The 22,542-nt window shown below is 39.4% G+C and overlaps 1 protein-coding gene across 2 annotated transcripts in view; it reads right to left on the bottom strand.

The window, feature by feature from the left end:
• The window catches only part of MYO1A (myosin IA), a 124,950-nt gene that overhangs the window by 2,529 nt on the left and 99,879 nt on the right, over positions 1-22,542 (bottom strand). The window contains exons 17-27 of one of the 2 annotated variants that reach the window (XM_073576855.1): positions 21,952-22,178; positions 18,196-18,396; positions 17,823-17,922; positions 16,846-16,995; positions 15,287-15,355; positions 15,065-15,151; positions 11,429-11,503; positions 9,299-9,433; positions 5,841-5,947; positions 5,529-5,661; positions 491-640 (exon numbers count right to left, since the gene is read on the bottom strand). In XM_073576855.1, the coding sequence (XP_073432956.1) occupies positions 491-640; positions 5,529-5,661; positions 5,841-5,947; positions 9,299-9,433; positions 11,429-11,503; positions 15,065-15,151; positions 15,287-15,355; positions 16,846-16,995; positions 17,823-17,922; positions 18,196-18,396; positions 21,952-22,178 (1,434 nt within the window). The remainder of the gene's footprint in view (positions 1-490; positions 641-5,528; positions 5,662-5,840; positions 5,948-9,298; positions 9,434-11,428; positions 11,504-15,064; positions 15,152-15,286; positions 15,356-16,845; positions 16,996-17,822; positions 17,923-18,195; positions 18,397-21,951; positions 22,179-22,542) is intronic. The other variant, XM_073576856.1, reaches the window with a different exon arrangement.

The following is a 22,542-nucleotide window of genomic DNA, read 5'->3' as shown; positions in this document are numbered from 1 at the left end:
ACCTAATGTCACGGGGGAGCCAGTGCCAACACCGCTGGAATGGCAGCTGCAGCAGAGGTGACGTATAATTGTTATCTTTGACATTAGATTGTTGGCATATATCTATTTGACCAGTGTTATATTTCTACTTTTTAATGTTATTAATTTTACATAGGTATTTAATGTTGACTAGTCTTTGTCTAGTCCAGCTCTGTTACTAGCTGAATGTAGCCACATAGACCTTTTTCCTGTCATTATTATCCCAAATTTGAAGACGTAAAGCACTACTTGCACTTGTGAATACTATGTATTCATGTAGAGTAGATGGGTTCAATTTGCAGAATTTGCTCTACTTTAATTGTTTGTACATGTATTTATATTAGCACTCTAGAAACATTATTATTTGTAATGTTTAAAGTCAGTTATGTAATATTATTTATAGAGGTTAAAATGCAAATAAACTCAACAACTTTGATTTTAAAGATTAGAAGTCATCACCGGAAATCAGTACCTGGGTCAGCTGAATTAAGAACAGGCCGTCACTGAACTTGCTTACAGCAACACTCGCAATCTCATCAGTTTTCACTATTGTCTTCACTTGACCTTTTGAATCGGCAAGAGCAACCTGCGTTTTTGTTAGTAAAAATATCATGGCTGTTCCCTGGAAAAAAAAAACACATAAATTTCAAACAATCTTCATTTTTCTTTGCATCTTAAGGGTTATCCAGTTCAGGAAACCCATTATATACCCCTTGTGGTGTAGTAACCACTGTGTCCACTAGGGGGCGCTGTGTGGATGTCCCAGGAGAAAGGATGAATGGCAGAATACGGAATGGCCGTTATGTATCTCAAAGTGGGTGGCTTTGAGATGGAGACTTATGTGTTGATCAGTAGTGATACTGCTGAAGTGCTGCTTTAATGTGACAGGGAGAAGTCTCCAGGTTACTAGGGAGATGGGCGCGCCAGTTAGGCCTCTTTCACACTTCAGTTTTTTGTGTCAGTTACAATCCGCCAAAAAGGTGGAGAAGCGGATCCGTTGTTAACTGATGTGAACGGATGCCACAGGATCCGTTTTTTGCTGGATCCGCAAAATGAGGAAATTTACAGGAACCGCTGGCGAGAGAGAGAGAGAGATTTTTTTTGGTCCGGCACCCAGACAGAATTTGGGGTTAAATCAGTGTCTGGAGGATCCGCCGCCCAAAAAAACGTTGCAAGCTCCGTTTGGAAAGCTTTGAGGACGTTGACGGACACCAACATTTTGGCGGATCCTCACAAAAACGGATGCAACGGACGGCAATCCGTCAAGATCCGCCAATAATGAAAGTCAATGGGGAAAAAAACGGATCCGCAAACAAAAATGGCGGATCCGTTTTTTTTCAAAATTGGCGGATCTTGACTGATTGTCAAAAACGGAAGTGTGAAAGAGGCCTTACCTACAAACCCACCCAGGGGGTGTGCTTAAAGAACACTTGTAAAGAGTGTGTAAATGCTTGAAGGACCTGTGATGAGGTCAGAGTCATGTAATCCGGTGGGCGTGGCTATGAACCATATAATGTGGCCAGGGTGAGTCACATGAGGTGAATGCAGGGACCCGATTGGTCTATATGGAAGGTCTCGTGCAAAGAGATGTCTGTCTTTCTGACAGCACGTGTGGACGCTGTGTTTAATGGCTGCAAGTGCCTAAGAGTTCCCTGGAGGGAATGAATGTCTGTAGTATGGCGAAGCAGCCATGAAAGAACCCTGACGGGGTGAGATATAACTGTGAGGCTGAAAAGCCTGCATATTGGACATTGCTGACAGAGAGAAGCTCTGTCATGGACGCTATGCCGTTATATGATCTTTATGTTGCTTCTATGGGTTTATGATGCCTAATAAACCGCATGGACTGTTATGATTTGATAGAAAATCTGTGCCGGATCTGATTTTGTGGCTGCTGAACGAGTATCCCCTACCTGAATAACAGTGCTACCTCACACCCTAGTCATTTAAACTGTTCACCCCAAGCCTATTTTCACCTTCATGACCAGGCCAAGCACGTTGCTTATCCTGCCCATCGGTAATCGTGGCGATGGGTCAGCATGTCAGCGAGAGGTCTCCAGCAGACCGCTATGGTTGTCATTGCTATGAGCGCCACCCTGTGGTTGGCGCTCATAGCAAGTGAAGGGGTGACTCTCGTAGCAAGAGAGCTTTTCTGCTACACACAAGCAATCTAATCATTGCCTGCGTGTAGCAGAAGAGATCAAAGTACTGCAGCTTCTAGACTCCCATGAAAACTATTGAGGCATGCAAAAAGTAAAAAAAGCTTTTAAAAATATTAAAGAAATAAAAAACTAAAAGTTCAATTCACCCCCCTTTCACCCCATTCAAAATAAATCAATAAAAAAAACAAATATACACATATTTGGTATTGATGCATTCAGAATCGCCTGATCTATCAATATAAAAAAAGAATTAACCCAATCGCTAAACGGCGTAACGAGAACAAAATGCAAAACGTCAGAATTACGTTTCTTTGGCCGCCGCTACATTGAAATAAAATGCAATAACGGGCAATCAAAATATTGTATCTAAACCACAATGGTATCAATAAAAATGTCAGCTCGGCGCGCAAAAAATAAACCCTCACCCAGCCCAAGATCACGAAAAATGGAGACACCACATGTCTCCAAAAATGGCGCCCTTTTTTTTTTTTACCAAGTTTTGGATTTTTTTTCACCACTTAAATTAAAAGATGTTTGGTGTCTATGAACTTGTAATGACCTGGAGAATCATAATGGCAGGGCAGTTTTAGCATTTAGTGAACGTGTAAAAAAAAAACAACCTTTGAATTGCTCTTTTTTTGCAATTTTACTGCACAATGGTGTCGTTCAAAAGTACAACTGTTCATCCTACAAAAAACGTGCCCTCATATGGCCATTTTAAGCAAAAAATAAAAAAGTTATGGCTCTGTGAAGAAAGGGAGCAAAAAACGAAAACGCAAAACCTGAAATACCTCTGGTCGTTAAGGGGTTTAACCAGAGAGTTATGTCACACAATATAGTTAATAAATAACATTTACATTTGTTAGAAACTTATAAGGGTTAAAAGTTTTTCAGTAATTTCTTATTTTTCCCGCAAAATTTACAAAACCATTTTTTTAGGGACCATATCACATTTGAAGTGACTTTGGGGGGCCTATATGACAGAAACTACCAAAAATGGACACCTTTCTAAAAGCTGCACCCCTCAAACTTCTCAAAACCACATCCAAGAAGTTTATTAACCCTTCAGATGCTTTACAGGAATTAATGCAATGTGAAAGGAAAAAAATTAACATTTTACTTTCTTTCACAAAAAGTTTACTTTAGCACCAAATGTTTTATTTTCACAAGGGTAACATGAGAAAATTAACCCCAAAACTTGTTGCGCAATTTCTCCTAAATACGCTGATACCCCATATGTGAGTGAAAACTCCTGTTTGAGCCCATGGCAGAGTTCGGAAGGGAAGTAGAACCGTTTGACTTTTTGATTGCAAAAAAGGCTGGACTCGAGAGTGGACGCCATGTCGTGTTTTGAGAGCCCCTGATGTTCCTAATCAGTGAAAACACCCATAACTGACCCCATTTTGGAAACTGGACCCCTCAAGAAATTTATCTAGAAGTGTGGTGAGCACCTTGAACCCCCTGGTGCTTCACAGAAGTTTATAACAAAGAGCTGTCATAATGAAAAATCAAACTTTTTAAACAAAAATGTTTTATCAGCGCCAAATTTTTTATTTTCATAAGCGTAACAGGAGAAATTGGACCACAAAGCTTGTGGTGCAATTTCTCCTGAGTATGATGATAAATCACATGTGGAGGTAAACTACTGTTTGGGCCAATGACAAGGCTCGGAAGGGAAGGGGCACCGTTGTGAAAGTAAAAATGGCTGGAATCGAGAGCAGACGCAATGTCGCGTTTGGAGAGTCCCAGATGTGTATTGAGCACCATGAACCCTTGGGTGCTTCACAGAAGTTTATAACATAGAGCCATGAAAATAAAATATTTCTTCCCAAAAGTGAGGAAACTTTTAAGCCTTGCAATGCTCCTCTGGGAAATTAAATATGCAAATGTTCTCTTCAGAGAGGATGAGAACTAGAACTCTAGTGCCACCTATTAGAAGCAGCAATGCCATAAGCCAATATTGACCCTTGAACAAGCTTTGCCACATGACTTAGGATAAAAGTCAAATCATAATCTCAATTTTGCAGACACTGTGTTTGGGTGTACTGCCCCTTGTCAGTACAAAGTGTGAGATCTAATTTGGCTGGGCTTTTATCCTAAGTCATGTGGCAAGGCTCGTTAAAGAGTCGATATTAACTTTTAGGATTTTTACTTCCAATAGGTGGCACTAGACTTCAGATCCTCTTACTCTCTGAAGAAACAATTTGCACATTTACGGTAAATCTCCAAATGACGTAAATAGGATGACAATCCCAACGGGTGCATTCTCTATAACAAGGTAGCAGATTTACTTTAGACTCAGTCTGACCTCTGTTCAGCCGTGTCCTTTTCAGAAGTGTACAAAACTGTGGTGGACCATACTTTTATGCACGGAATCTTCCATTGGGAAAGATGGACCCAGCAATGTAGCTATACCTCTGATCTCATGCCACACACCACACTATTCACTCCACTAGGACAGCTGCATCTACTAGTGCACGGCTGGTATGAGTGATCGCGTATAATTATAGCAAGTACAGGCGCGGTCTCACTGACATAGCTGCCACAGCAGTATTAAGGTTAGCCAGCACTATTATGCAGGCGAGCTACCTCTGCATTCACGGTTTGCTGCACTGTGAAGGCGCGCATGCAAACTTTTACTGGATCAATTATATGAAGACTCAATCATGATTCTACATGAGACATATTATCGATGGAAGGTTTCCCTGACGCGCGTTTCACTGGGAAACCGTCTTTTTCTAAGATACTCATACTATCCACACAGTAGATGCGGCTATCCTAGTACAGCGGGGTGTGTGGCATGAGATCAGAGGTGTAGCTACATTGCATTGCATATGACTTAAGCTGCTTCCTAATTTGACAGCAAGTACATAGGGTGAGACGGCCTTTGCAGTTGTTATAATAACACGCGATCACTCATATTAGCCGCACCATTAGATGCAGCTACCTCAGTGGAGTGAATAGCGGATTGCCTGGCATTAGATCAATCATGTGTCCACATTGCACTGCATATAATTAAAGCTTCCTCACATAATGACAGCAAGCATATAGTCTGCTATAAGGGCATTGGATCCAATCTTGATTAGTTTGTGACTATGATAATGGCTGAGCCACTTTTTTTTTTAGATCTATACATATTGGGGAAATCTCCTAGTCAACACACAGATCCAAGAAGATTTGCTAAAATTGAACCTTATCATATACAGTATATCACAATTTTATTGACTTTCCTTACCCTCTCCTACAACTTACAGACTACTGGTGTTGTACTCTAATGTGTAATCATATCCAATGAGATCTGACAACAGTAACAATGTTTTTAATAGCTTGCAGAATAAGATATCATACCTTCCCGTCAGTTTTGCTTATTCTTTGCACGTTGGCCGCTACATCTATCCTTCCTTGTACCAGAGAAGGCAGTTTTTGCATTTTAGGGTTGTTCTGTATACCTGCTGAATCACCTAGGAATGGCTTTGGAATACTAGAAAGAATGAAACAGTTGCAAATATTATATTTGTGGCAAAAAAAACTATTAAACTATTTCAGAATATACCTGAGACCAGTGTAATATTTTTCTAATTACATTAATTAGTTATTTATTCCACTACATGCCTAATGCTACAGTAGTTACATTTACTCTTTGCTATTTCACATACTGACCTGGCTGGATAAGACTTCTTTTTGCCTTTAAAGAGTTCGCTGGCATTTAGTTTATCTTGGAGGAGAGCTTTGCGCTGAGGGGTTAGAGTCTGTCTGTATCTTTTACACTAGGAAAAAAGAAAAAGATAAAATATGCATAGGGTTACATATCAGAGAGCAAACATATTTAATAAAAAAAAAATCCATAGTAAAATGTTTTACACTTTACTGCTCAGGGCTCATACTCACGAGAGACGCACACGCATGAAAACCTGGCACTCTCGCCGGCACTTGGACCGGAGCGTGCGGCTACATGTATTTCTATGCAGCCGCATACTCCGGTCGGAGTGCCGGCGGCAGTGCCAGGTTTTCATGCAAGAGACTCGCACGAGAATGTGAGTATGAGCCCTAAAATAAAGTCTGGGGAGGACTGACAGGAATGTGGGCATCCAGGCATTGAAGATTATGGTGTCCTTCAATCCATTACGACACATGATTTAGAAAGAACTAATATGATTTTTAACCCCTTAGTGACTACAAATAAGTCTTTTTACTGACGTGAGATATAAGAGAATAGCACCTCTCGAAGGTTGAAAATGCCACAGCAGTCAGCTGTACACTATATCTGATACCCTGCTGCATCAGTCATAATCGATGGCCAACCATGGCCATCTAACCCCTTAGATGCTGCTGTCAGTAGTGATTACGGTATCTGATTGGTTAACAGAGTGTGGGCGGCTCCCTCTTTAACCCCATTGGCTCCCTGAGATCATAGATCATGATTGGGTGGTCCTGACGGTTGCCATGTTAATTCACAGCAGCCAAATATCGGCCTTAAAGTCTGCCGGCTATAGTCACTTGTTCAGAAGTTAGCATCATTTAGGTAATAAAAATACAATTTTTCATTCCTGTCATGCCACTTTGCATTCATTGCTGAAAAGCCTTTGCAGGGTTAAAGAAGCACTCCTCCCATCAATTTTTTATCCTCCTAATATATTGCAATCATCATATTATATAGCACTGTATACTGACAATTGCTCATTTTGCATTTCTACCCAGCTAATTCTTCTTTTTTCCATTAGGTCTATGACATCACGTGATTAAAAACTGACTAGCTGAATCCTGCTAAGCTCTATGTAGAAACAGGAGGTCAATATTCCCTGTATGAGTCATCAGTCACTGCAAAAATTTATGGCAGGAGGAAGAGGAGCAGCTGGGTCAGGAGATGAAGCGGGGAATGATTTCTGCAGGGACAACAGACTTCCTGTTTCTACATAGAGCAAAGAACAATTTACTGGGTAGAAATGCAAATCTAGCAATTGTAAGTACACAGTGCTATATAAGATGATTGCAATATACTGAAAGGATAAAAACTTTGATGTGAGTGCTTCTTGACAGCAGCTTTGAATATGTTGAGGGGTGCTGTTTTTAAAATGGTATCATTTAATTTTTTTCCAATATATAGGTCCCCAAAAGTCACAGAAAACTGAATAGGTCACTAAAAAAATAAATTTTGTAAATTTCCTTGAAAAAATTAAAAATTGCTGCAAGATTTGAAACCTTCTAACATCCTAACAAAATAATAGGACATTTTATGTAAATCAGACGTATGGGAAATGGTATATTTTAACTATTTTGTGTGGTATGACTGTCTGGGTTAATAGGAATCATTTGAAAGTTTGAAAATTGCTAAATTTTAAAATTTGTGTCAAATGTCTGATATTTTCTAAACAAAAAATATATATCGCAAAATATATTGACCTAAATTTAACACCAACATAAAGTCCAATGTGTCACGAATAAACAAGCTTAAAATCACTAGGATTCGTTTAAATATTTCAGAGTTATTGCCACATACACTCACTGGCCACTTTATTAGGTACACCATGCTAGTAAGGGGTTGGACCCCCTTTTGCCTTCAGAACTGCCTCAATTCTTCGTGGCAGAGATTCAACAAGGTGCTGGAAGCATTCCTCAGAGATTTTGGACCATATTGACATGATGGCATCACACAGTTGGCGCAGATTTGTCGGCTGCACATCCCTGATGCGAATCTCCCGTTCCACCACATCCCAAAGATGCTCTATTGGATTGAGATCTGGTGACTGAGGAGGCCATTTGAGTACAGTAAACTCATTGTCATGTTCAAGAAACCAATCTGAGATGATTCGAGCTTTATGACATGGCGCATTATCCTGCTGAAAGTAGCCATCAGATGTTGGGTACATTGTGGTCATAAAGGGATGGACATGGTCAGCAACAATACTCAGGTAGGCTGTGGCGTTGCAACGATGCTCAATTGGTACCAAGGGGCCCAAAGAGTGCCCAGAAAAAATTCCCCACACCATGACACCACCACCACCAGCCTGAACCGTTGATACAAGGCAGGATGGATCCATGCTTTCATGTTGTTTACGCCAAATTCTGACCCTACCATCCGAATGTCGCAGCAGAAATCGAGACTCATCAGACCAGGCAACGTTTTTCCAATCTTCTACTGTCCAATTTCGATGAGCTTGTGCAAATTGTAGCCTCAGTTTCCTGTTCTTAGCTGAGAGGAGTGGTACCCAGTGTGGTCTTCTGCTGCTGTAGCCCATCTGCCTCAAAGTTCGACGCACTGTGCGTTCAGAGATGCTCTTCTGCCTACCTTGGTTGTAACGGGTGGCAATTTGAGTCACTGTTGCCTTTCTATCAGCTCGAACCAGTCTGCCCATTCTCCTCTGACCTCTGGCATCAACATGGCATTTCCGGCCACAGAACTGCCGCTCACTGGATTTTTTTTCTTTTTCGGACCATTCTCTGTAAACCCTAGAGATGGTTGTGCATGAAAATCCCAGTAGATCAGCAGTTTCTGAAATTCTCAGACCAGCCCTTCTGGCACCAACAATCATGCCACGTTCAAAGGCACTCAAATCACCTTTCTTCCCCATACTGATGCTCGGTTTGAACTGCAGGAGATTGTCTTGACCATGTGTACATGCCTAAATGCACTGAGTTGCCGCCATGTGATTGGCTGATTAGAAATTAAGTCTTAACACACAGTTGGACAGGTGTACCTAATAAAGTGGCCAGTGAGTGTACATGTCAATTTGCGAAAATTTGGCCTGGTCACTAAGAGGTTAAGGTCTTTCACTTAAATTTAAAAATAGTATTCCAAATAATCAAGAGGCTTTCAGCACTGGCCTAATACCCAAATGGTCAATTCACCCTTTGCTGAGAGTGACCCTTTCTCCCAATCCAAACGGTTAAAATGTAATTAGCCATTATACATGGAGGGGACGTTAAATGACAAGTTCTAGATGTCACACTAACGGTGTTGTTCCAGTACCTCCATAGGATGCCAAATAACTTATAAAGGAGCAATAACAATTTTTTTTTGTAGAATTGTCACTAAAAATAGTGGTCAGTGGCTAGTGAGTGACATCACACCACAATTCCAAGCAGAACAATTCTTTGGGAATATATTTTTAGCATCTCACCTTCCAAACCTGGAATAATTTCATTAATTCTTGATTTATACCGATGAGAAACTTGTATTTGGGAGGTTCCCAAGACTTGTCTGTTGGAGACATTGATGGCAGGTTGTTTTTCAGTCCTAGGAAATACTTTTGAAGCTGAGAAATAAACACAAAGAAAACATACTGTCAAATACAGTATATACATAATGTGTATTTTTCATATGGAAGACGTTGGCTGCACGATCTTTGTCTATCTCAAAAGCCCCAGATTGGATGATCTTTCTAAATTACCTACTAACAAAAGTGCTCAGAAGTAACCCTAATGCTCTTCAAAATGGCCAGACTTTCTAGCAACTTCTGGGTTGCGGGATCCTGACATGCTGATTAGGATCTCACCACAATCCACAGCTCCTCTCATAGTGAGAAAGTGAGATCTTGCTCTCTGCACTAACCCAGCGCTGACGCATACTTTACTAAGTATAGCAGCACTAGTCCTAAGCATCTGGCAGGTGCAATCTCATCAGCGCTCTTTACAAAAGCTATTTCTCTCTCTCGCTCTGCACACACTGGCATTAAGCCTGATGAAGGTTTGAACCAAAATGTTTGTCAAATTAAATTTCAGTACATTTTCATGTTTATTATATTGGAATGCTGAGTTATTCTTCTTGTACTTTACTAAGCTATTTACCCCTGCATGACATTAACCTATCATAAGCAGAAGGCGTTAAGCATGAGGAAAAAAGAACATGACCCCCAGAAGGTCCAAAGAACAGGTTTTATCCCGTGAGATGCTTTCAGCCCTAATCTCTGCACCAGTGTGTAGTATAGAGCAGAGCAGATTGTGATTACAAACAACTCCAGCTTTCATCTCCAGACAGTCAATATGGGGACACAGGGAATACAGCTGAGCTAACAATGCTGTGAGAGTAGAGCTGCATTTGCAATTGGTGTTTGTAATAATAATTAGCCTAGCTGTACTCCCCTCCCCCATGCTGTCTGCTGTGAGATGAAAGCTTGGGGTGCCTGTAATGACATGCGGCTCACACTGATTGCCATGAGATGAAAGTTGACAGTGTTTGTAATGACACTCAGGTCTACTCTCCTTTACGCAGAAGCTGCAGAAATCAGAATAGTATCATTACATCTCACAGGAGAAAGCATGTTTGTATGACTTACTATTCCTTTTTTTGCTCTGCATGATGCCTTCTGCTTCTGATTGGTGAATATCATGCAAAGGAAAAAAATACACACTCCCAGAAGCACATTTCTGGTAATTCTGCGTTGAAATTTTCATAAATTATAACCTAAACTTTACAAGCTAATATCTCCACAATGGAGATGAAAAATTAAAAAATAAAAACTGCTTCTTTCTGTGCAGCCACTACCCCATGATGTCGCCACTGTAACATGATAGCCCTGGTTTAAGGTCATCTTTAAACTCTTAAGCCCTAATTCATCAAAGCTTTTATGCCAGAAAACTGGCAAAAACACTTAGAAAATATGCAAATATTTGGTGTAATGTGGTGTTCTGCAAAAATTTAGCGACATTTGTCATTTTTACATCTGTTTGAACCAGCTCTGCCAAAATGAGTAGAGCAAGGGAGGAACCGGGTCATGGCTATGCCCATCCATCAGATTCAGTAAAATTACTTATACTAGAAATGCTACTCTAGTCACTGACTGGAGTTGCACTTCTGGCGAGGCGCACAGCAGTGAGAAGATGCACCAAATTAATTAAATGGCGTGTGCCTCTTAATGAATTTAGCAGTGAGCCCTTAAAACTGACGTATGCAATGCCAGTCCTAATGAATCAGCCCCACAGTGACTTTCCATTTGGGTGCATTTTCCTGCATAGTGATACAATTAGCACTGGTCGGACAGTATCAGACCTTCTAGGGACATGTACCTTTTGACAATGGAATGGTAGTGGAATGGTTAAATCCACTAGTTAATTTATTAATTTGCAGGTGGGATAATAGAGGAACTGCCCAATGCAGAAGTACACAGCTAGACCTGTCCACAGGTTGTGTCTGGTATCAGTTCCATAGAGGGTGATTAGTGAACAGCTATTAAAGTTTGAAACACGGTGCAGTTTTTTTTAGTACTATGCTTTTAGTGCAGCAATAGACAAACAATAGCAGAAAAACTTACAATCCTCAGGTAGATAAAGTTGGCCAGTTTCCTTTGTGCTCCAGATCGGAAATATTTGCTGTATTCCTTTCTCACCTGTAGAAATACGTTATCACAATAGTTGCAGTATATTCTAAATTTTCTATGTAATCAAACATCAAGAATAATAATATGCAGTTTTATACAGTTATACACTATATGGACAAAAGTATTAGAATACTCCCCTCGGTCACTGAATTCAAGTTTTCATTCAGCCCTGCGCCATGCTGTCTGCTCATACTAACATTTGGGAAAGAATGGCTACATCCGAAGAGCTCACTGATACCAGTGCGGTCCTATAATAGGAACCACCGACGTAATGATTCGGTTTATGAAATTTCTTCTCTTCTAAGTAGGTATTCCATAATTAGCTGTGAGTTATATTACTGAGAAGTAGAAGGAATCGCAACCACATAACGTTACAAAGCGAGATCACTGAGTAATGAGGTGCATAAAAGTGACCAGCGCTTTGCTGACTCAATAACTGCGGAGTCCAAACCTCCTCTGGAATTAACATAAGAACAAATACTGGATCCCAGGAGCTTTATGGCATAGGTTTCCATGGCCAAGCTGCATGCAAACCTTACATCACTAAGCACAATGCCAAGCAACGGATGAAGTGGTGTAAAGCTACCACCACAAGAGTCTGGAGCAGTTAAAACGTGTTCTGTGGAGTGACGAATTACCCTTCCCTATCGGGCAGTCTGATGGACGAGTCTGGGTTTAGTGAATGCCGGGAGAACTTTATCTACCTGACTGCATTGGTCTAAATTGTGCCAGCCGTATAGTTTGGAGGGAGAATAATGCTATGGGCTTGATTTTCAGGGGTTGGCTTAAGCCCCTTAGTTACACTGAAGGGAAATCTTAATTCATCAGTATATCAAGATATTTTGGACAGTTGTACGCTTCCAACCTTGTGGCTACAGCTTGTGTTCTTCACAACTATGCCACAGTGCGCAAGTCAAGATCCATAAGGGTATGGTTTGGGGAGTTTGGTGTGGAAGAACATGACTGGCCGCACAGAGCCCTGACCTCAACTCCTGTGAACACCACTGGGATAAACTAAGATTGTGAACCACCTCACAAATGCTGTTCTGGTTGAAATGTAAAAAAGTCCCACAGACACATTCCAAAATCTTGTAGAAAGCCTTCCTAGAAGAGCATCATAAAACCTCCTGTAGGTGTAGTGTGTACGAATGCATACATTATTTTTGTCCATATAGTGTATCTTTTAGTTATGGATTGGTAGCTAAGTCATGGCAGATTCATTCAGCTTTGTGAGCACAGATTCATAATTAAAGTCTTATTATACTTTATCATAATACTCATTAGGGGATGGGTCAATCATGAATATCCTGAGTGATTTATGTATGCATAACAAAATAGTCCAAAACTAATAGCCACCTCAATTCAGCATATTATATCTCAATTTCTGCCACAAATTTGTGCAGACATAACAAAGGCAAATAGGCAAAAAATAGATGAATCAATAAAACCAATCATTTATTAATAAATTTCATAAAATTCTTTTTTACAAGGACATTTCTAAAAAAAAGGGAGTACAAATGTAATGATAGATGCTCACAGAATTAAGCTTTATGCAACATAATCACAGAATGTTTTTTTCTTTTCTTTTTTAAAATTTTTTTACATACAAATTATCTCCAAATAGTGTTTATTTCTTAAGCATAAATTCATAAGCTATATTTATATAAACTTCTGTCTAAATATTTTTAGGGAAAAGCCCAATAGTTCTAAAAGCAGAGGAAACACATCTTTGATTAAATAGTGTGAAATACACACTGCTGAAGGTAAATAACAATTGGGTTTAACTCCCTATACTATGTGTATACCATGATAATCCAAGACAAGGCTAACTAATCCTTAGTGGAGTAATCACAATGCATAAATGCTCAGATAGTAGCGACTTTTGTTCTCAATGTTTCTCTGATTAATTACAAATACTTATATACAAAAATGCATAAGCTTACTTGATTGTGTAAATATGTATCTAATTGTTGTAACAAAGGAACAACCTAACTGTGTGTGCGGCCAAGAAAATTTCTCCTTAGTGTGAATATATCCAATGCCTAGTGCAGAGAACTAGTGATTACTCCACTAAGGATTAGTTAGCCTTGTCTTTGATTATTATGGTATACACATAGTATAGGGAGTTAAACCCAATTGTTATTTACCTTCAGCAGTGTGTATTTCACACTATTTAATCAAAGATGTGTTTCTTCTGCTTTTAGAACTACTGGGCTTTTCCCTAAAAATATTTAGACAGAAGTTTATATAAATATAGCTTATGAATTTATGCTTAAGAAATAAACACTATTTGGAGATAATTTGTATGTAAAAAATTTTTAAAAAAGAAAAGAAAAAAACATTCTGTGATTATGTTGCATAAAGCTTAATTCTGTGAGCATCTATCATTACATGTGTACTCCCTTTTTTTTAGAAATTTCCTTGTAAAAAAGAATTTTATGAAATTTATTAATAAATGATTGGTTTTATTGATTCATCTATTTTTTGCCTATTTGCCTTTGTTATGTCTGCACAAATTTGTGGCAGAAATTGAGATGTGATTTATGTATGGTAGCAAAAAGGGAAAGAACAGGATCGAATAAGATCTAGAGATGATGATCACCACCGTCATCAGACTATGTCAAGTATAAACAATTGTTTGTTGCAGAAAAGACTATTCAGACAGTTCTAGCACTTAGTCAGACAAACCATATATCCTGATGCAAAAGGCCAAACACTCTGGATTCTGTTTCCAGATAAAAACATTAAAAAAGACAGCATCATTCAAACAAATATGTGATTTATGAGATCTACCATCACCATATATATTGTGCATGTAAGTGCACTTAAAGCTATCGTTGGAAAATGACCTATTGCTTAAATCAGGTTTTTTGTATCTTTAAAAAAAAAATGTTGCCCAAGTTTTTTTTTCATATCATGATCTCTATTGTTGCAATTTTCACACTGGCCACTGGGTCTTTATAACACTCATACTTCCAATCCTTCAAGAAGAATTTTCAGCAGGTTTATTATCATCAGAGATAGGTTTATACGGAAAGGTAACACAGCTGATAACACAAGATACACTATCGACAATAGTAATAATAGTCACAGATGATCATGATCACCCTCCCTTCGCATTGACCTTTGCACCTGCTCTTTAAATCCTTCAATACAAAAGACAGGGTCACAATATGCTGAGTGTGGCTTAGTACATGTGTTGTTTCCTGAAACAATAATAAGTTAGAGTCTAAAAAAAAGCTCCAGTGGCCAGTGCAAAAATCGCAAGATTTCTATTTTAATTTTTAATACAGATTGTGATATGGAAAAAACAAATTTCTAAAATTAGAGAAAAATACATTTAATACAAACACTTGATTTGATGTGATTTTCTGATGATAGCAGCCCTTTAAAAAGAAGGCCTCTGTGGACACCTATATGTATGTACAGTGCTAGCGGATCTCTAATAAATCACCTATTTTTTGGATATTGCTGGCCTTTTTTCTTTTATTGTTTCAGTTGATGCGGAAATAGCCCACCCTTAATTTGGCTAGTGTTCTCAGGATAATGGTGCTGAGGAGACAGCGTTACCTTGTATCCCCTCCAATAAGCACAAATAGTGGATGAGGCTTCTGACTGGAGTTTGTGAAGTTTCATTCGCCTTAGCAACACACGTGCCTAGAAGCAAGTCAACACTAATCAAAAGTGCAAAACACAGAGGATAATATGATTAAACACAAACATGCAGATTAGTTGTCATAATCAGCTGTGAACCTAGTCATTTTATTATTTTGTTTGCCTTAAAAATCTTACCTTCCAGCCTCGGATGTAGGCTTGTAAAAGTAAGGCAGAGAACCGCATTTTCTGATAATGTTTCTTATGCTGCAAAAGAAAAAACACATGAAATCTGTAGTGAAATCCTGGATTTGTTAAGGAAATCAAACTTAAAAAAAAACTAGTAGAAGAATTCATATTGTCATAATTCCAACCCTCAGTGTGTCTGAGACGTAGTTACTGACAGCTTAGCCATCCAATCTGGTGCAGGGGAAGTACTATGATTGTCAGTTCAATCATCCAGTCTGGTGGAGGGGCATGCTGAGCTGTCGGTGCTTTGATTGATGGCTCGCCCAGTCAATCTAAGACTGGGAGTTTCTGGGTTGCCTTCTAGTGTTGCCTGTCCCAGCTGATTGCCCAGCTACTTACCTGGACTGTCGATCCCATATCTCTGCCAGTCGTACATTCAGCTCTGTGTGGTGTGTCTCTCTGTGCCTTGTGCTTTGTTTGTGGATCTTTTTGCTGCCTGACCTTGTACCTTGTTGTGACCATCCATTTGCCTTCTTCCTTTGCTCTGATCCGCTTTCCTCCTGGTATTCTAACCTCGGCCCATGTCCTCACTACGATACCTTGGACCGTTACCTGACTATGATACCTCGGACTGTTACCTGACTACGATACCTCGGACCGTTACCTGACTTTGTCTCTTCCCTCTGTTTATAACATACTCTCCTGGCTTTTGACCTCGCACTCATTGATTACCGCGACTCTCGGCTGCAAGAAATGACTCATCCTCACACATATACACCTGTATGTGTAAGTTTCTACTTATCTGTACTAACCACATACGCATAGGAGATCACAGATTGTTTTTCTGTACATTTAATATGTTCATTTTCTTTTAGCACCTTTAGATTAGTTTGTTCTAATAACTACATTTCTTTAAAGGCTAGGTCCAGCTTCGCAAATATTTTATTGTTCATTTGCATTCTAAAGGTGAAGTTAAGCAACTTTCTAAATAGTGTCCATTAAAACGATTTTACCATTTTGCTGTTACAGAATGTCTTTAAGTCATTTAGCTGTATGAATTTCTTCCAAAAGTTTTACAAATCTATCAGCGCTCCTGTTCATGTTTCTGAAGGGTTTTTCTACTCCTTACCCCTTTTCTCAGTGTTAACAATAGTAAAAATATGTTCCATCTTTGGGAGATCAAAGAAAACAAGTAATAAAAAAGGAAACTACATGAAGAGGAGAAAGAGCAAGATAGAAGCCCTGCTGATATATAGGCAGAAGACATCAGCATCCCAGATATACTCAGACCTCACATCCAGCCTGTATTACTGGGAGAGACACTCCCATAAGAAAAAATTCTGTCTAATACTGTTTCATCATATTTTACTTTACTTTCCCCACCCCTTACATGAGCAGAATTGTGACTTTTTAAAATGCATAAATTTGAAAATGGGAGGCGGGGAAGACTGCAACTTTTTCATAGCAAAAAAAATGTCAAAAATGCATTAATGCATTCTCACAATATATTTAGGGATGGCTAATGAATTTAAACGATCTTTAGATTTTCACATGGTCTTGAAACTTACTGCATGACCACGGTAAAATGCAGAAATGATGATCTGACTCTTCCGCATAAGCAAAAAGTGAGACCGAAGCCTCCATCCACGAAAAATCTTCTGAATAAGCGTGGCCAACTCATCCATTTTCTTCCGACGCAATTCTTCCAAAGCAAAAAGCTGAAAGCAAGTCCATTAGTTAGTAAAATGTTACATAAAAACAATAGCCTCAGCATATCTAAAATACAACTCAAAGCAGATCTGTCAGCCGAGTTTGCTTTGTATATGTAACAATAGTTTTGGATTAGAGAAATATTCCTGTGTAAGGCAGCTGATATCACATGCCTGTGCATGAACGCCACTTCAGAGCTTTTCAGTCAGGAATCAGAAGCAAAATGCTGGACTTGTTGTGTTATCAGTTCTCGGGGTGTAACATCTAAGGCCGGGTTCACGTCATGTTTTTGCCACACGACAGGGCTTCCATCTTTAGTCCTCAAAACCAGTATTCAGGCGTAGCTACCAATGGGGCCTTTGAGTTTAGCGAAGCAGATGGAGTCACTTTACGGTCTGTCTGACCTATTTTTCATCATTATCCGGCTTTTTCAGGCTGCACAAAAATGAGATCGACCACAATTTTGTGCCCGAGTGAAAAAGTCAGACAGAGCACAGTGTCACTCCATCTTCCATCTAAAGTCAATGGCCCTGTTGATGGACACGCCTGAATCCCATTTTTAGGACTAAAGACAGAAACCCTGATGGACTCACTGATGTGGCAGAAAAGAAGTGTGAACATAGTCTTAGTTGTATATTAGCAGTACCGGCTTGGATGTGCACCACATTCAATATCTTCATACAGCAGGAATGTGCCAATCTTGATCCTGAAATTTAGGAACTTCATCCAGACAGTTTTTTAACAATGTCCTCACCTTTGTAAATAACTAACTTTGATATTGGAAAGTAGTAACAGAATAAAAATACCTAGCTATACATGAAAAATAAATACATACTGTGCTTGGGGTCCTGATAAATAGTTTTGTTCTTCCATATGCAATTTCATTAGAGGAAATATTGACTTGAGGATCAGTTAGCATCGCCTTTACTCCATCCCTGTCCACAAAATACAGTAAAAATTAGAGAACAGATCCCAATAGAAATGGTAATCTTGAGTAAGTCAGACACTTTATCAGAAAATATATTACAAAGTATAAAAGTAGGATTTTTTTTATATAATTTGCCCAACATATGGGTCTAAAAATACTATGGCATACAGTGGATCTATCTGATACTGTATACAACATGCTTCATACACGTGATACATGTGGAGCTCCACTTTCCTATTGTAAGGTCTTGGTACATCATGCTGACGGTAGATAACCTTACCGTGGGTCTCCTGTACACTTGGGCCAGGTTTGCCTGCTCAGCATCTTGTACCGCTCCAGGAAAGACTTATATTCTTGTCTGTAAGCATATCCAGCCCGACGGACTCTCACATTTTCCAGTAACCCTAGATAGCGGATCTGCGTCATCACAAGGGTATCTTCAAACAATGCAGACTTCTTTGTGCCATTCGGCTTCAAACACCTGTTTTGTCATACAAATTGTACAGAATAATATATAAATACAAAGTGGCTGCAAACTGTAATAATGTTATATGAAAAGAAAAATCTAAATATTTGCTGTAGGTAATTCCAAAACTAATGTGAATTGTAATGTGACTTGTTCATGCGGGTGCCAAATGTTATTTAATTCTATATTCAGTCAATAGCTAACAGGAGAAGTCAATCCCCGTAATAACATATTAAACAATATCACAAATATACCACTGTGCACAATAAAGATGCAATGTAGCAATGAAGTATAAAATGTAGAAAGTCAACATCCACAATGTTCACATGAGACATTTTTATGAGAGAAGAAAGAATGAGGACAGAAAAAAGAACAAAGGCGGAGAATGACTGGGGACCAAAAGTAGCATACCAAACAGTAAGAAAGGGAAGTGAGAATAACCACCTTCAGCATATTCCAGGCCAGTAAGCAATAGAATAAATACAGGAGTTGAGCATAAAGATTTGTAGGAACTTGGTTGGGTTCGGGACCTTCATTCAGTGGTCAAATCCTCGTACCTACAGGAATTTTTGGTGCCTCTTCTGATCAGTAGGCCTGGTACAACGTCCTCATTACGGCACAATACACTCAAGACATTACGCCTGACATACTAATCAGAATAGGCGCCAGCAATACTGGCAGGTAGGGGAAGTTTTTTGCAGGATGCGATGGTGAATTAAGAATTTATACGGGTGTGAAGAGGACCTCATCACCCCTGACATAGCTGTTTTGGTAAATACTTGTATTCCACATAAAATAACAACTTTGTGGCATCTTTCTTTATAACTCAGTAGTGTTCCTCTGTTAATTCTCCTGGAAATGTATTCATAAATTAAAGGGGTATTCCCATCTCCAAGATCCTATACCAATATGTAGTAGGTGCAATAATGACAATATAAGCAAATACCTCCAATTAGAAATGTAGTATAGTTTTTTTTGGATTCGCTATGTCTCTTTCCTCATGTGCAGGCATTGCAGATCCTTAGGTATCCATGGTTACGACCACTAATATAGTGACAGTCAGCTAGTTGCTAGTGGTCGTAACCATGGATATCTAAGTTCCTGCAATGAGGAAAGAGACCTAGCGAATCAGAAAAACTATACTATATTTCTAATTGAAGGTATTTGCTAATATTATTACTATTACACCTACGACATATTGCGATAGGACCTTGCAGATAGGAATACCCCTTTAAGGAAGATATCACATCAAAATTTTAGTTTCTTAATCCCTCTGAATTATTTATGTAATGATGTGTAATTGCATTAAAACTCTCTGATTGCTATCTTCCCCGGATTCCAGCACAGCTCCGGACCTCTCTGGGCCCTTGTGACCTAAAAACATAGAGGGGTTAATGTGTGGAATGGAAGTCCCTTTCTCAATGTAAGTCTATGAAGCCTCATCCTAAGGTTCTATAGCCTTACATTGATGGAAGTAGCTCAACACAACAGTCCCTGGGTGATCCCAGAAAGAAGAGGAGTGGTCCATTGAACCTGGAGCGGCACTAGAAAGGGCAATAAGTATGTATATTAATGCACTTACTCACAATCATATACATATTTAGGAGGAATTCCGAAATACAAATTTTGATGGGACATCTTTAACAAATGGGTGTTACCCAGAATGTTCCTCTACAAAGTATATACTGTCCATTCAGTGCTCACAGTGTCAGACTGTGCAAGAACACACCCTATTGTCAAGGGGAGTGGCAACTCCCAGCTGTCAATTTATTCATAGATCAGGAAGTTTTTAATAAGACGAGTCAGGAGCGCTAACAGGTCCTCTACAAGTGTAGAAGGTAGCCAGTAGAGTGAGCCGCAGGAGTGTCTTGTTTGTAAGGGCAAATTATTAAAAAAAGGTTTTATCAGATTCATAATATTAAACGAGTGGTCCAAAATACAAAGTCATTTTCATCCTAAATCCTATTTATTACCATAATCTAAACGATTTTAAAATACCGTATACTTTAATTAAAAAATTCCTTATCCTTCCCTAACTCCACTATCTAACTGCTTTATTTTTTTTTCCGACTTCCTTTTTGATGACGCTTTGTCTGAGCCCCCAGTGCAAAGAGTCATCAGAGCAGGGGTCAGTGGCTGTGGTCTCTGTCGCCGCCTCTGCTCCCTCGATGAAACAAAGCGTCATCAGTGACCTTCTTTTCAGGGATTCGACTAGTCCCTGCGCGATGTGCACAAAGACAGTGCGTTCTGTCACCAGCTCAGATCAGCAGTAACGAGCCGGCGACAGAGCAAAGCATGCACCTTGTAAGGCTGGTTTCACACTTGCGTTGAGGAGGGCTGCGGATGGCGGCCTACTTCCTCCTTTCTTCCTCCATGAAGCTCAATGCATCCGCGCACAATGCATGTCCCTACGTACCCATCCGCAGCTCACCTGAACTCTAGTGTGAAACTAGACTTAGACAAATACCCCGCATGCAGACACCAGTGTCGGAGCTGTTCTCTGCAAGCCAGGTATCCCGCAAGGAATAGCCCGGCCCCTGAAACCAAGGTCACTGATGAAGCTTCATTTCAGAGTGGGAGCAAAGGCTGTGGAAGTGACCGCAACCTCTGACCCTGATCGTGATGACGCTTCGTTTGAGTATCCCAGCATGCACTGGGGGTTCTCAAACAAAGCATCATCAAAAAGGAAGTAGGAAAAAAGCAGTTAGATAGTTAGGGAAGGATAGTTTACATTGTGACACTAAATAGACAGGGATTTAGGATGAAAATTACTTTGCCTTTCGGCCCACTCCATTAAGTATTGTTTAAATTAAGATTTTATATTAAACAATTTTTTTTTCTCAAAAATTAATACTTCTTTTGCAAAATGCAAGATAGTTCACTTTTCACTCTGGCCATGCAGTCACATAAAAGTCTTATATCTCCTGTTCTGTAGAGGTCACTTTACAGCAGTCATCTCATTATCATCGCAGGCAGGATTACAATAAAAGGTAACATCTGGTTATATTACACACTATTCAACACTCATGATAGGTGATGGTCACAGATCACCTTCTCCCCCTCCCTACAGTACATGCCTAAAACCCTCTCATAAAAGGAAATGGACATCTCTAGATGAGTGTTTCCCATGTCCTTGTGTCTGCTGTAAAGCACAAATTCTGTCAACAGCAGCTGAGACCCATGGTCATGTAAAAGAAAAGAGTAAAAAAAAAATCAGGAATAGAAAAAAATATATTAATCTGATTTTAATTCTTAAAAAGTAATATATGTAATACATTACCTCCAAAAATATTTTAGTGTGTGTAAAACTACAATGCAAGTGACGAATAAAATACATTTACCAGTCAATCATACATCTTTTTAGTATGCACAACCTCTGTTCTTCTGTTTTTTGGGGGCTGTATAGTATATAGTGGTCAGTATAGCCTTTGCTTAAAAACTGGCAAAAACAGTTTAGCCTACAGCAAATGAGATGATTGTGCTGTTCTGGGCTGCTCAATTATGTTCTCAAACTAATTAAATGAAACATGGGGAAACCAGTGTAACCACCGTTCATGGGTAATGCGCTACCTGATATAATTGGGGTTCTTGGCGTACAGGTTCTTCATAAGCGTTGACACCGAGCCTTTAAACTGGAAGCCAACAGTGGGTGGACGTTTTAGAGAAGAACACTTTGGGTCTCCCTCTGGGAAAAGAGATTTCAGCAGTCCATGCTTTGCCTTCCACATAGCCTGGGAGAGGTCTCTGAATAGGAGATCATTGTTCTTGTCCAAAAATCCATCTGTGATATATGTGACCTGTGCAAAACACAAGTATGGTAAGAAGATAACATAGCTTCTTGCCAACTATTTTAGCCCATCCACCTCTAAAGAACAGCTTAGGACATGACATAGAAAAGTAATTCTCCACCCTTTAATATCATATTATAAAGAAAAGAAATGAATCAGGACTTAAAGAGTAACCACACTTTAAATTTTTATTTCATAAATCAATAGTACACCTGAAAATAAAAAGATGGATTTTTGTGAGTACTCACTGTAAAATCATTTTCTCCGAGACGCTCATTGGGGGACACAGGTACTGTGGGTGTATGCTACTGCCGTCTGGAGGTTGACACTAAGTATACAAAAAAAAAGTTAGCTCCTCCGCCGCATACACCCT

Source organism: Dendrobates tinctorius, unplaced genomic scaffold, assembly GCF_039654945.1.
Source record: "Dendrobates tinctorius isolate UK_male_01 unplaced genomic scaffold, ASM3965494v1 ptg000051l, whole genome shotgun sequence".
NCBI lineage: Eukaryota > Metazoa > Chordata > Amphibia > Anura > Dendrobatidae > Dendrobates > Dendrobates tinctorius.
This window is presented reverse-complemented; position numbering and strand designations above follow the sequence as displayed.